This window comes from Colobus angolensis, unplaced genomic scaffold, assembly GCF_000951035.1.
Source record: "Colobus angolensis palliatus isolate OR3802 unplaced genomic scaffold, Cang.pa_1.0 Scaffold53, whole genome shotgun sequence".
In the NCBI taxonomy this organism is placed as follows: Eukaryota; Metazoa; Chordata; class Mammalia; order Primates; family Cercopithecidae; genus Colobus; species Colobus angolensis.
In genome coordinates, this window is record NW_012118821.1 from 10402773 (window position 1) to 10415251 (window position 12479).

The window sequence follows — 12479 nt, forward strand, 5'->3', positions numbered from 1 at the left end:
GGGAAGGTTTTGTGCTGAAATAGGCCCCTTTCACTAGGAGGCCTTCGAGTGGGAGGGGGCCCGCCCCAGCTCCTGTCACCACTTCCCTGCCTTGACTTTCCTTTGCCAAATCCACAGGGCCACAGAGGACAGGATGCTGGTTCTCTCTGAAGACTTTTCACCTTGGCTTTTCTCCTCCTTTTCCCCTTGGCTCCTCCACAGTGGGAGAATTCCTACCACCTGGAGACGCACCTCCCACTGTGACCCGTGAGGATCAGGCGTGCTCTGCACAGGAGGGCCCCACTCTGGGACACCTCTCGGGGCTGCTCGGGGATGCAGGGTGATATTTGGGGTGGTCCTGACCCCCGGCCCTCGCAGGGAGCCCAGAGGTTGGCCTTCTCATCAGCTTTCGTTTTGGGGCTCAGTTGTAGCTCTGTTTCCCTGGGAACCAGATGGGGGCAGTGCTCTAGCAGGTCACTAGGTAGTGCTGCTTGTGATACAAGATAAAGAGAACTGATCAGGCAGTTGTGTCTGGACTTAGGAGTCTGACCCTAACCCCCTGGAGGCTGTTCTTTGGCCTTGCTGAGGACAGGGGTCCTGCCAGATCATGGGAACCTGGAAGCGCTGCGTTTCAAGTTGTTACAGCTCCTGTGAGGCCTGAGGCCCTAAAACCAAGGCGCTGCTGACCCCAGCCTGATGAGGGTCAGGCCCTTCCCCCGAGGTGCTGGAGGTGCGGCCGTGGCCGCTTCGGAAGTCTGAGCACGTGGGCTGCCTGCACTCCCCGTGGTGTGACCAGGGCCCACAAGGCTGAACCCGGGCACCTTCCAGCGGGCCTCCCGCCTACTGTGTCATTCCACTGACCAGAGTTGAGGATGTCCTGAGAGACTGATTATTAGAGTGAGGAGTGGTCACGAAATGCTTCACAGACAAGTGGTGCCCTGGGCAGGGTCGGCTTTCGGAAGGTGCTGCCCTGAGCGGGTGGGTGGCCAGGGGCTGCCCTGAGGCACCTGCCCTGAGCCTGAGTTAGCACCATGGGAGAATCCCCCCAGGACAGACAGCTTCCCAAAGCTGCAGGACCCGTATGTGGCCATGGCCGGGGAGTCCAGCCTGGAGGGCAGCATCCTGAGGAGCAGCAGTGGGCACGTGGAGGGACGCCGCCTAAGCACTGGGCCACTGCCCGGGAGGAGCCGGGAAAGCCCGGTGGGTGCCAGGAACAGCGTAGCCGTGTGTGCTGCTCACCGTGGGCTCTGTGGGTGTCCCTGCAGGGGCCATTCATCATGTCCCTGGGGCAGCGAGCTGTCATGGGTGGGTCCTGTGCTCCAGGGGCTGGGGACCTGCTCTGGCTTTCACCGTGCCACATGTCTCTCGTGCAGTGCCTGGGGAGGAGGTGCTCCTGTCTCTGAGCCTCAGTTTTCTCATGTATGAGATGGGAGGAATTCCGTCTGCCTTGACTACTTTAGACTTTATTGGGATTCAGAGAAGGCCGTGTGCGTGACATGCTCTTGTTATGTGATTTCCGACGTCGTCGTTCTGTCCCGTCGTCGTTTTCACACTGGCGCTGTGAATTCAGTTTTCTCCCGTGTCTGGGCCTTGAGCTGAGCCTTCCAAGAGCGTTCAGCCTCGCCCTTGCTGCCTGCCGCAACACAGCAGCAGTGGAGCGCCCCCGCCTCCGCCAGCAGGGCCCAGCCTGCCTGTGCCACACACTGCGCTGCCTCCGTGCGCAGGTTGGCTCATTTAGCCCCGTGATACTAAGCAGCAGACAGTGTTGGAAATCCCGGCTTTCCGGATGAGAAAACAGGGTTCATAGAGGTTGCCTGGAGGCCGGGTCAAACCTGGGCCCACCCAGACTCTGCTCTGGGTGTCTTCACGTCTTGCCACCTTAGCTCCCAGACCTTCCCTCACATGGTGATTCTCTGAAAGAGACTTTAAAACTCCTCAGGAGAAGGCTGCTCACGTGGCAGGTTTCATGCAGGCGAATGTTGGCCGAGGGACCACGTCCATCATGGACCCGTGTCCCGATGCTACAAGGAGAAAATGCAGAATGAAGACCTTTCACATGCAGGGCTCGGAGGAAACTTAAGGAACTCATTACTCTCATCAGTGAAGGGGACTAAAAATAGGAACAGATGAAGGGCGGGGATGTCCTCATGGTGTCAGATTTGTCGTGGGAAGCCAGGGATACTGGGGACAGTTCCCCAAACCTTCCAGGCAGATGCCACACCCACATCGCCTTTGGTGTCCCCGCCGGAAGCCTCGTTTCCTGGCTGGGAGGACCACTGGTCTAACCAGGGATTCCACGTATTCAGCCTAAAACTTTTACTTTCTGGTCTTCTGACATGCCTGTGTGGAATCATTGCCAATATGGAATGAAATTTTATACTTTTTATCATTCTGAGAGATTATCCTCTTCAGTGACTAGGGTTTTTTAAAAAGAAAAAATCGGAGAGAGGAACTGTAATATAAGATTAGCTTCTCTGCCAATTTCTGAATCTCCAGAAAGAGCCAGAGGTTATGAAGACCTTACTGTTCTTGCATTTTCATAGCGTTTGTTGCTCTTAGTTAATATGTCGGCCGTGGCGACAGGGACGCCTTGCACGTACGCTGAGGCATCCCAGCCAGATCACCCACTCGCTTCAGCAGCTGCGGGAGGGTCGGTGCTGATGGGGCCAGGGCCCTGCCTCAAGCTCCCTAATGAGCACCGGCCCGGGGACTCTGCATTTTGCTGATGAAGGAACTGGGGCATTGTCAGTGACTTTTTCAAGGCCACATGGGCGGTGTGAGGGCGGATTTGGGATTCTGGCTTTGGGCTCCGCCTCCAGGCTGTGCTGTCTTCACTGTGCCCTGTGGCTGCTCTGTGCAGCCAAAGGCAGATGCGCGTGGGAGGGACTCTTGTCAATGGAATTCATCCCAAGCCAGAGTGGGATTCACCGAGTTAGAGCGTCCACAGTCAGTTCTGGATGAGGAAGACCACGGGATTGCAACTTAGGAGACTGAAGTTTTGCCGTGATTTTGCCAAAAATCAGTACTGTAATCTCTGACACTTGAACTTTCTAGGTTCCAGTTTTGTCATCTGCAAGAAGGGAAACTTAACCGTGCTTATGGCTAAGACCCTTTTCTGTTTCCTGCTTATTTGCCTTTCTGAAAAAAATTTGTGAGCTTCTGTTGTGATTGAGACCAAACAGTAAGTACTCAGGAGAGAGAGATGAGAAGACTCGGTCCCAAACTCCAGGCACCCACTGTCTAATGGGGCAGACAAGAGAGACACAGCCAGCGTGTCCTGGTCAGTTAGGACAGTTTCAACACTGCTTGAGGGTCTGCACCGTGACTGTCAGCCCTAAAGCCAACGCACTGCGGAGGCCCTGCCAGGGGAGGACCCTGCTGACCTCACCGGGAAGAGCAGATTTCAGAATCCCACTCTGGCTCCTGATCCAACAGTGGAATATGCCACGGCTCATCTTTCCATGAAGTGAGGGTGGAATTCACCACTGATCCCTCGGATAAGATGCTGTCGAGAATTGGCTTTCAGAATCCTTCATTGTGAAGAGCAGCCTGTATCATTTGAGCTTGTGTGTGGCTGTGTGCGGCGTGGCCTTTGTGGAGATTTCCACTGCTAAGGAGTCTGTGGATGAGGCAGCGTCTGTGCCTTCTGTTCACTGGGAATGATGTCTGAGCACCAGCCTGGTCCAGGACGTGCTTCTTAAGCTGTCGAAGGAAGGTGCTGAACTAGAGGGTTCCTCAGATTTCTTATAGTTTCGAGGTCCGGAGGCTGTCTGCTTGTAGTGAGAACTGTATCTTCCTCCACAGATACAACAAGAAAGTCAAAATATAATTGTTCTTGTTTTGAATTGTTACTTTGTATGGTGAAAATAAGCTGAAAGAAGAAGTGGGTTTTTCCTGGAAAATAGTATTCTTAGGCTCCTCTTTGTGAAACCAGAATTCTGAGAAAATGACGGAGAGTCCTCTGAAAGAATTGAGTACGCGAGAGGCAGGGGAGAAAAGTTAGAACCCATCAGCCTCATTGTCAAGTGCATGCTTCAAGACGGGGTGGCGGGGGCAGAGGACGCTCTGCTGCACACAACATGCGGATACTTCTCAAGCATGCCGGCTTGTGTGTCTCCGGTTACAGCTTACTTCCCATTTTCTGTGTTAAAAGATTGACTACTTTCCTTTTTTCAGGGTATAGGTGCTCAGCTGGGAAAGGTGAGAGTTAAATTTTCTCATGATGCTGGTGCCAAGAAATAGCACCTTGAAAAGAGGAAGAAATCAAGACATGATCTCCAGGGAGCTGTCATTCAGAGCACATCCCTGAGAGCCCTCCCCGCGCCGGGAGGCTGCATGCTGTCGTTCCCCTCAGCAGCACGCTTTGGGTGGAGCCTCCTGCCCTGTTCAGATATGTCATATAGAAACACCTTGACAATGCCAGCCTGTCTTTAATTTTCACACTGTCTCAAGTAAAATATGTTTTGAAATGAAAACATTGTGCATTTTATTTTAAGCTTGTTTTTGGGGCTCTCATTGTTTTAAGACTCACAAAAATAGAGTTCGTTGACCTATCTTCTCTGGAATAGCTGTGCACTAACCAAATCGTCAGCTGAAGAGGGTTTTGCTTTGCAGGCGTAAGCCAGACAGGTCTGAAGTTGAGTGTGTCTGCTGAAGGAACATCAGAAAGGGTTTCTTTTGGTCCTTTTTCTTTTGGGATTCCTATGGAAATAGTTCAGTGGGGTCACTTTGGCGAGAGATAGGAAAACGGCATGAAATATCAATTCACCTGAGTTCTGTTTGTTGTGATTTTAGGGAACAAGTTATTATTCCAGTTCAATAATAAATACTTCCTTTAGAGTGTGGATTGCTGAGTCTTATTTGCCGTAAACTGTGAGTTTCATTGCTGCCTAGTCTAATAAATAGTTCATTTGTTAGTGATAAATGTAGCATAGCCTAGCAAAGAGAGCGTCTGTGCCCTCCCACCTTAGTGCAAGAAGAGGAAGCAGAGTCGCTGGGGGTTGCCTCCGGGACTTTGTGTGCGGGACCTGGAGCACGCGGGGGCAGTGTCGTTCCCAGGTGTGGTGGTGTCTGCAGGTGCAGCGTTGTCCGCAGGTGCAGTGTTGTCCCGCCTGCAGGTGCAGTGTTGTCCGCAGGTGCGGTGTTGTCCCGCCTGCAGGTGCAGTGTTGTCCGCAGGTGTGGTGTTGTCCTGCCTGCAGGTGCGGTGTTGCCCACAGGCACAGGGTTGCCTGCAGGTGTGATGTTGCCCACAGGCACAGGGTTGTCTGCAGGTGTGGTGTTACCCTGCCCACAGATGCAGTGTTGCTCTGCCCGCAGGTGCGGTGTTGCCCTGCCTACAGGTGCAGTGTTGCCCTGCCTACAGGTGTGGTGCTGCCGGCAGGTGTGGTGTTGTCTGCAGGTGCGGTGTTGCCCTGCCCACAGATGCAGTGTTGCTCTGCCCACAGGTGTGGTGTTGCCGGCAGGTGCGGTGCCACAGGTGCAGTGTTGTTTGCTGGAGGGAGGAAGAGCACACCGGGCGTGGAGGACAGAACAGCCTGGATTGCAGCCAGTACTTGGGCATGGAGAGTGATGAGGAAACCTCAGAAGACTGGAGCTTAGGCCCCAACTCCACTGCTTGTGGTGGGTCCTCGGGCAGGTCATTTACGGTTTTTGGCTTCCATCATTTTCATCGTCCTTATTTTATACATGAGGGAACGGGATAATGATAACGACAATGAAGGTGATGACAATGACAACTCCCACCGAGTGCTCGTGTGCCAGGCACGGAGGTCAGCGCTTTCTGGGAATTATCAGGTTGAATCCTCTGTTCCACTGGCCTTTGCCCATGAGGGAGTTGTTGCAGTGACCCGCCGGCCAGCAGTGCTCATTAGGAGCGCACAGCGCACTTCCAGGGCACCTGACCTGTAGCTACAAGGCTTCAAGGATGCTGCTTCTGGGATACAAATTTTGTAAATATGCCTTGTTATGTAAACACGTTTTCTTCTTGCTGGTTTTTGTCACGTAGGATGGAGATGTAACTGTCACCTCTAAGTGGCACTGGTAATGAGGCTCAAGCACTGGAGTTTAGAGGCCGATGAGATTAAAGATCTTAAACACTTTTTTTCTGTCTGTAGAAGTAAAGTTAGATTTTATGGACCCAACTATTTTGTTGCTGGGGTAAGTTCCAAGTATCTGAATTCCTTCTTGTCCTTTTAGGAGACATCATAGAATCCTCTGGCATTCTTCCTCTAGCTCAGAGTCCCACGATTGTCTTTGTAAACACGTTGCACCAGGTCATCTTCAGGGGACAGGTCGCAGGTGAGCGCAAAGGTGTTTATGTAAACAAGCACCCCCCCTGAGTTTGGGGTGCACACGTGGGGATCAAGCAATGGCACATCAGCAGATGTATTTTGGCTTTGGAGTTTGGAATGGCGTGTGCGGAGAACTCTGATTGCCAGGACACCGCTGAGCGTTGCAGAATGAGAGTCCTGGTTCTGGATATGAAGGACTTGAATAGCAAGGGGCTTCAGACAGTAGGGAGCACCTGTATTTTTTATTTAGTTGTGCTATGGAAATGAAGCATGGCTCTGGAATAGGGGCTATTTTTTGATCTTCCTTTTTTCGAGGCCGACTCCTGTGTTGTTTCTTGCGTTCCTTACTGACTCTTGAGATCCCGTTTGTATCATCTCTCCGTCCTCCTTGACTTTCTGTGGCACCTCCAAATTCAGTGTCATCTGGAAATGGAATTAACGTGCTGTTTACGGCTCCTTCCAGATCACTAATGAAGATGTGAACTAAGACTTGGTCCCTGGAGCAGTCCACGACGGCTCCTCACGGCGTTGCGCTCTGTCATTTGCCAGTGTACTTTGTTTATGGCCCTTTCTCCAGGTTTCAGCCCATGAGGGGGTGCTTAGACAAAGCCCGATTTGAATTAATTTTTCCAGTAAGACTGTAAAGAACACCGGGCCAGCTCCTCCCTCAACCCCAGAGGTGTGGTGTGCTGTGCTCTTCTGCGGCCTGCTGGTCTACGCCCTGCCCTTGGCCCACAGCCGCGTCGACGCGGCAGCAATTCCACTTGGAGGTGCAGAGAGGAGCCATTAGGAGCCACGGCTGTGCGCCTGGGACCCAGCAGGAAGCAGATGTGACCTTGAGATGATGCCCCGTCCGAAGTGCTGCGCATCCTGTTGGGCAGGTGCTGAACCCGTGTCTCAGGCGTCCTGGGCGACTGAAGCAGAACTCTGTGAACTGGGTGGCCCAGGCAACGGAAGTTAATTTCCTCCCAGGTCTGGAGGCTGGAGGTTCAGGGTCAGGCGTGACAGGGCTGGTCCTCCTGAGGCTACGCTCTGGGCCTGCAGTCGATCCTTCTCACTGTGGGGTCACGTGGCCTCTCTGTGCACGAGCAACCCCCACGTCTCTTCCTCTTCTTATGGGGACCCAGGACCCACCTGATGACCTCCTCTAACCTTAGTTACCTCCTTAAAGGCTCTGTCTCCAGCACAGTCACACTGGGTGGTGGTGGTGGTGGCTTCAGTGTGTGAATTTGGCGGGGGATGGGGGGCGGATTCAGTCCATACAGCATGGACTCTTCAGTGTGTTTATTTAAGTAAGGTGGGAGGGGTCTCTGTCTAGATTCGACCCTCACAGCTGCTGCAAGGTCACCTTCCTGTCAGCACCTCGTGTGCTCCCGACACTCCGTGCACCACCGCGCGTGTGAGGCACACAGTAGGCCCTCGGCTCGGTCAGCACCTCGTGTGCTCCTGGGGCTCTGTGCCCCACCCCGTGTGCGAGGCACACAGTAGGCCCTCAGCTCGGTCAGTGCCTCATGTGCTCCGTGCTCCACCCCACGTGCAAGGCACAGAGTCCTCAGCTCACACGTGCACGATCTCTGTGCGTCTGACTCTTGGTGGTACCTGACAGCACGTGGTCTGTTTTCCTGAGGCGTTTTGAGTCTCTCACTGTTGGGACTGCGTCTAGACTATTGCAGGAGATTGGCCTGGCTGGGGAAGGTGTGGACCAGGCCAGGGGGCTGGGAGGCCGAGGAGCCTGGTGGTCTGCCTAGCATCTGTTCTGCAGCCGGCTTTGTGGTTTGTTACTTGAAGTTATCTGTATGGCAACCCTTTGGGGGAAAAAGTAGTAATTAAACAGCTTCCTTGTGGAAAAGTCAACGTGAAGACAGAAAAACTGGGTGGAAGTTGAAAAGCAGTGAACTTGAGGAATGGGCCTCATAGAACGTGTGGGTGTGGCCTGTGTGGTGGGAGAGAGGCAGGATTCTGTCCAAATAGTCATGAATTTGCAACATCGGGTATAATGGCTGTCTGTGGATTGCCTCATAGGAAGTTTGTGTGAAGTATGGGACTTAAATGTACCTAATCAAGGTCTATTTCAGGCATTAAATAAATAAATAAATAAATAAGTACTTTAGCCAAGCTGGTGTGCCACAGTGGCTTTGCAAAAACATGGTAAACAGATGGTGAGGAGATTGTTCCTCTGGGCAGGTGCTGGGGACTCCAAGATAAAAGCACCAGGGTAGAGGGGTCCTGGGTGTGGTGGAGGGGGTGGGACTGGGGATGGCGGTGATGACGATAATGGTGGTGGCGATAACAATGGTGGAATGAGGGTAGGGATGGGGATGGTGATGGTGGGAGTGGGTGTGGTGGTGGTGATGCTGGTGGTGGTGATGATGGTGGTGTAGATGCTGGTAGGGAATAGGGATGGTGGTGGTGAGGATGTGGGTGGTAGTTGTGATGATGGTGTTGTAGATGGCAGTGGTGATGGTGGTGGCAGTGGGGGATGTGGATGTTTGTGGCAACGATGGTGGGGTGGAGATGGGTGGTAGTGGTGGTGGTGAGGGTGGTGGGGGGTGTGGGTGGTGGTGATGGTGTGGATGGTGGTGGGCATGGATGGTGGTGTGGATGGTGGTGGTGATCTTAGGGGGTGTGGATGGTGGTGGTGATGGTGGTAGTGATGATGGTGGTAGGGGTGTGAATGGGGATGGTGGTGAGGATGGTGGTGTGGATGGTGGTGGTGGTGGTGGTGAGGATGGTGGTGGGGGTGTGAATGGGGATGGTGGTGAGGATGGTGGTGGTGATGATGGTGGGCATGGGGGGATGCTAGTGGTGATGATGGTGGTGTGGACGGAGGTGGTGAAGACAGTGGTATGGATGGCAATGGTGATGACTGTGGTGGGGTACAGGTGTTGGGGGCAGGTGGCGGGTGATGGTGGAGGCATGTGAGTAAGTGCAGCACGAGGGGATGCAATCTGCTGGAGAGCAGCAGCAGAAGATGCTGTGTGGACATGGCCAGGGCAGGGCCTTCCAGGGAGGGCTCGGGGTGCCCAGCCCGCTTGCTTCTGGTCCTGAGAGTGAGTAGCAGGTCACCAGGCAGAGCCCGTGGGGCACACCTCAGGCCTCGGTGAGAGCATCTGCAGGTGTGCGTGGCTTGTTGGTCCAGTGCGGCTGAGGCAGGTCCTGGGGAGAGGTCAGCTGGAGGCCGGGGGAGAGCTTTCTTCAGGCAGTCAGAGGGGCACTGGAGCCCGGAGCCAGAGGAGTCCCAGCATCAGGCGGGTCCTTCAGAAGGCTCCTGGGGTTTGGGAGGGGACAGGAGAGAGGGACGGCAACAGGCTGGCCGGTCAGCGAGACCACTGAGGACCCCGAGCCCAGCTCCTGCTCCTCTTCTGCCTGTCACAGAAATGCTTGTCACCCTGTGGTCTTGGGACAGCAAAGTAGTCTTTAGAAATAAAAGCCAAGTACTATGAAAATACGAAAATCCTCAACATACGGGTAAAATTTCAGGAAGACCAAGAAAGAGAGGATAGCCTTAAAAATAATAAATGTCCACCCATGATGGAGAATACACGTAAAACGATGTGACAAAGATTGATAAATTAGGACTGTAAAGTCTGCTGTATAATCGGGTACGGGCTTAGCTCAAGCAAGCCCTGGCCCCAGGAAAGGGGGCTGAGTGGCAGCTGGCATTAGCGGCAGCCGGAATCAATCTCCTGCCTCGGTACTTGGGAACGAGCGTCCCGCGTTACAACTGGGATGAATTTTTCAGCAGAGGAAGGTGAAATGTCAGGAAGACTGTAGATCACGCTGGCGCAGAGTCCTCGGGAAATTAGAGCCATGAAAAGCTGCCAGCGCGGCGCCCTGATGACATACGGCCGGCGTGTGTGCTCTGCATCCCCCGATGCTGCTCCCTGGGCGGTGGGCGGTGCTCTCTGGGGAGCCAGCATGAGAGGAGGGCAGGGTCAGCCGGTGCCACCCTCCCCAGGTCCCAGCGGCTCAGGGCCATTGACCCAGGCCCGCAGCTTGGGGACAGCCCCAGCTGCTGCTGTGACCCCCTGCTAATGAAGACCCTGGGGTGAGGGTCAGATACACATAATGAGCCCTCCCGCCTCTGCCTGCCTCACCCTCCCTGATCCGAATCCTGTTTTTTTCTTCGTTGCTGCCCAGGCCCCAGCTTGGGCCTTGAGTTTCTCGTGGGAACAAAGACAGTTTGACTCCTACGATGACTTTTCTGAAACACGGATCCAAACACTCACTGTGCTTCTCAGAAGCTAGGGCGATAAAGCCCAGGCCCTTACTATGCTCCTGACCGTGAGGAGAGCTGTAAATGGCTATAAATTTAGGCAGATGGGGATTTTCACCCTGGTCCCAACGTTTATTACCCCTGAGACCTTCAGCAATTTGTGGACCTTCTCTAAGCCGGTTTATATCCACATAAATGGGAATAATACTAGTGGGAGTCCGGCAAGTGTTCAGGGCCCATTCACCCGGAGGACTGGGCTCTGCGTCCTGCTGTGAGCTGGCTCCAAGCCACCTTTCGACCCTCGTCTCCTGCCAGGCCTGTCCACGGTGCTCAGGTCTGTGTGCGCCTTGAATCCCCCACCCACTTTTCTAACTCTCAGGCGGCGTTTTGTGCTGCTCCCTCAGCCTTCGATCTTCTGCCTCCAGGTCTCTGCCTCTCAGAGTCCATGTCCTCTCAGGGATCGGGTGATGTCCAATTGGATCCTCACTGCCTTTAACGGCTCAGCACCCCTTCACCTCGCAGGAGACTGTGTGAAAGGGGTGGGCGGCTGTCTGACCCCCAGTGGGAAGAAGTGGAGCCCTCATCACAGCACTGTCACTGTGGACTCTGAGTCGGAGGCGGTCACCCAGCCTCACTGGGTCACTGGGTCTCCTCGGGGCTGATAGGTAATACATGTCCTGTACCTTTCTTGTAGATTTGTGTGGAAGCTGAAGTGCGAAGTGTGCATTGGAAGTAGGGTTGCCTGATAAAACACAGGATACCCTGTTAAGCTCTAATTTCAGGTAAACAAGGAATAGTTTCCAGGGTCAGTCAGTCCTGTGCTAAGTTTTTATTTCTCAATCTGGTGACCCTCATCTGTGGGTGCACCTCCATATGAGGCTTCGCTAGGTAGCATCCATTCCAGAATGAGGCCCACAGCGGGGTCAGGCCGTGACGTGCTCATGTCACAGACCAGCAGAGGCAGACAAAGCAACTTAACTATCAAGAACCTTCTCAGGCCTGGGGCACCAAAGATCTCATTGAAGGGTGTAGTGGTGGCTCCTCCCCCTCCCCGCTGTTATCCCCTGAGCGCGGAGGCGGTGGGGTCGTGGCTCGTCCTCCCTGTCCCAGCCTCTATCCCCTGAGCGTGGAGGCGGTGGGGTCGTGGCTCCTCCTCCCTGTCCCAGCCTCTATCCCCTGAGCGCAGAGGCGGTGGCGTCGTGGCTCCTCCTCTCTGTCCCAGCCTCTATCCCCTGAGCGCGGAAGTGGTGGACATTGTGGGTCCTTCTCCCTGCAAAGCTTTACCTGCAAAGCTAGGAATAAAACTTCACGTTTAAGAGACCAGAAACACGCTGACAATGATGAGCAGGCCTGAGTCGTGGGAGGGAACCTTGGGAGGACCTTGGGAACCTGGAGATGGAATATTGGACAGGGTGCATTTTGGAGGCAGTGACAGAAAGTCCCATCATGGGGTCTGAAAAATGAACTGCGCACCTCAGACGTGAGCCTCGTCTCCACAGCAAGCACATGGAACCTTGCAGGGACTCTCTGCCAGAAAACTCAATTTTATGCCACAGCCACCTAAAAAGTAGTGCAACCTTAGCCTCCATCGACCAAGCTGTGGTCAGTGGGATGTTGGGTAAAAGGTTGGAGCGCACCTGGAATGCAGTCTCAGTGGCATAGGCAGAGCAGACAGATGGGGACTGACATGGCTGCAGGTCACTCCATGTGCAGAGTGATGGACAGACTCTGGGGGCAACTTGAGGAAATTTGGGAGAGTCCCGAGACTCATCTTCAGGCATCTGACAGAGGGATAACTGTGTTTTGCGGCTCCAAGCTGGGCAATCTTGGGTCAATGAAAGCTTCAGGGTGGAGGGTGTCATTTGTATGTCAGCACGAGAGTGACCGCCAGGTCCTCATGTGGTTCCGTGTGCTGCTCCAAAGAAGGCCACGTCCAGGTTCCCACAGGGTTCAGCAGAGGCTGCTGACAACCCTGACACTGCACAGGGACCCC

The 12479-nt window shown here is 54.1% G+C and overlaps 1 protein-coding gene across 2 annotated transcripts in view; it reads left to right on the forward strand.

Moving 5' to 3' along the window:
* The window catches only part of TSSC1 (tumor suppressing subtransferable candidate 1), a 173634-nt gene that overhangs the window by 44090 nt on the left and 117065 nt on the right, over positions 1-12479 (forward strand). Inside the window, exon 4 of one of the 2 annotated variants that reach the window (XM_011960956.1) lies at positions 6176-6277. The exons of the other annotated variant lie outside the window; for it this stretch is intronic. Coding sequence (XP_011816346.1) covers positions 6176-6277 — 102 coding nt within the window. The remainder of the gene's footprint in view (positions 1-6175; positions 6278-12479) is intronic. 2 annotated transcript variants of the gene reach the window in all.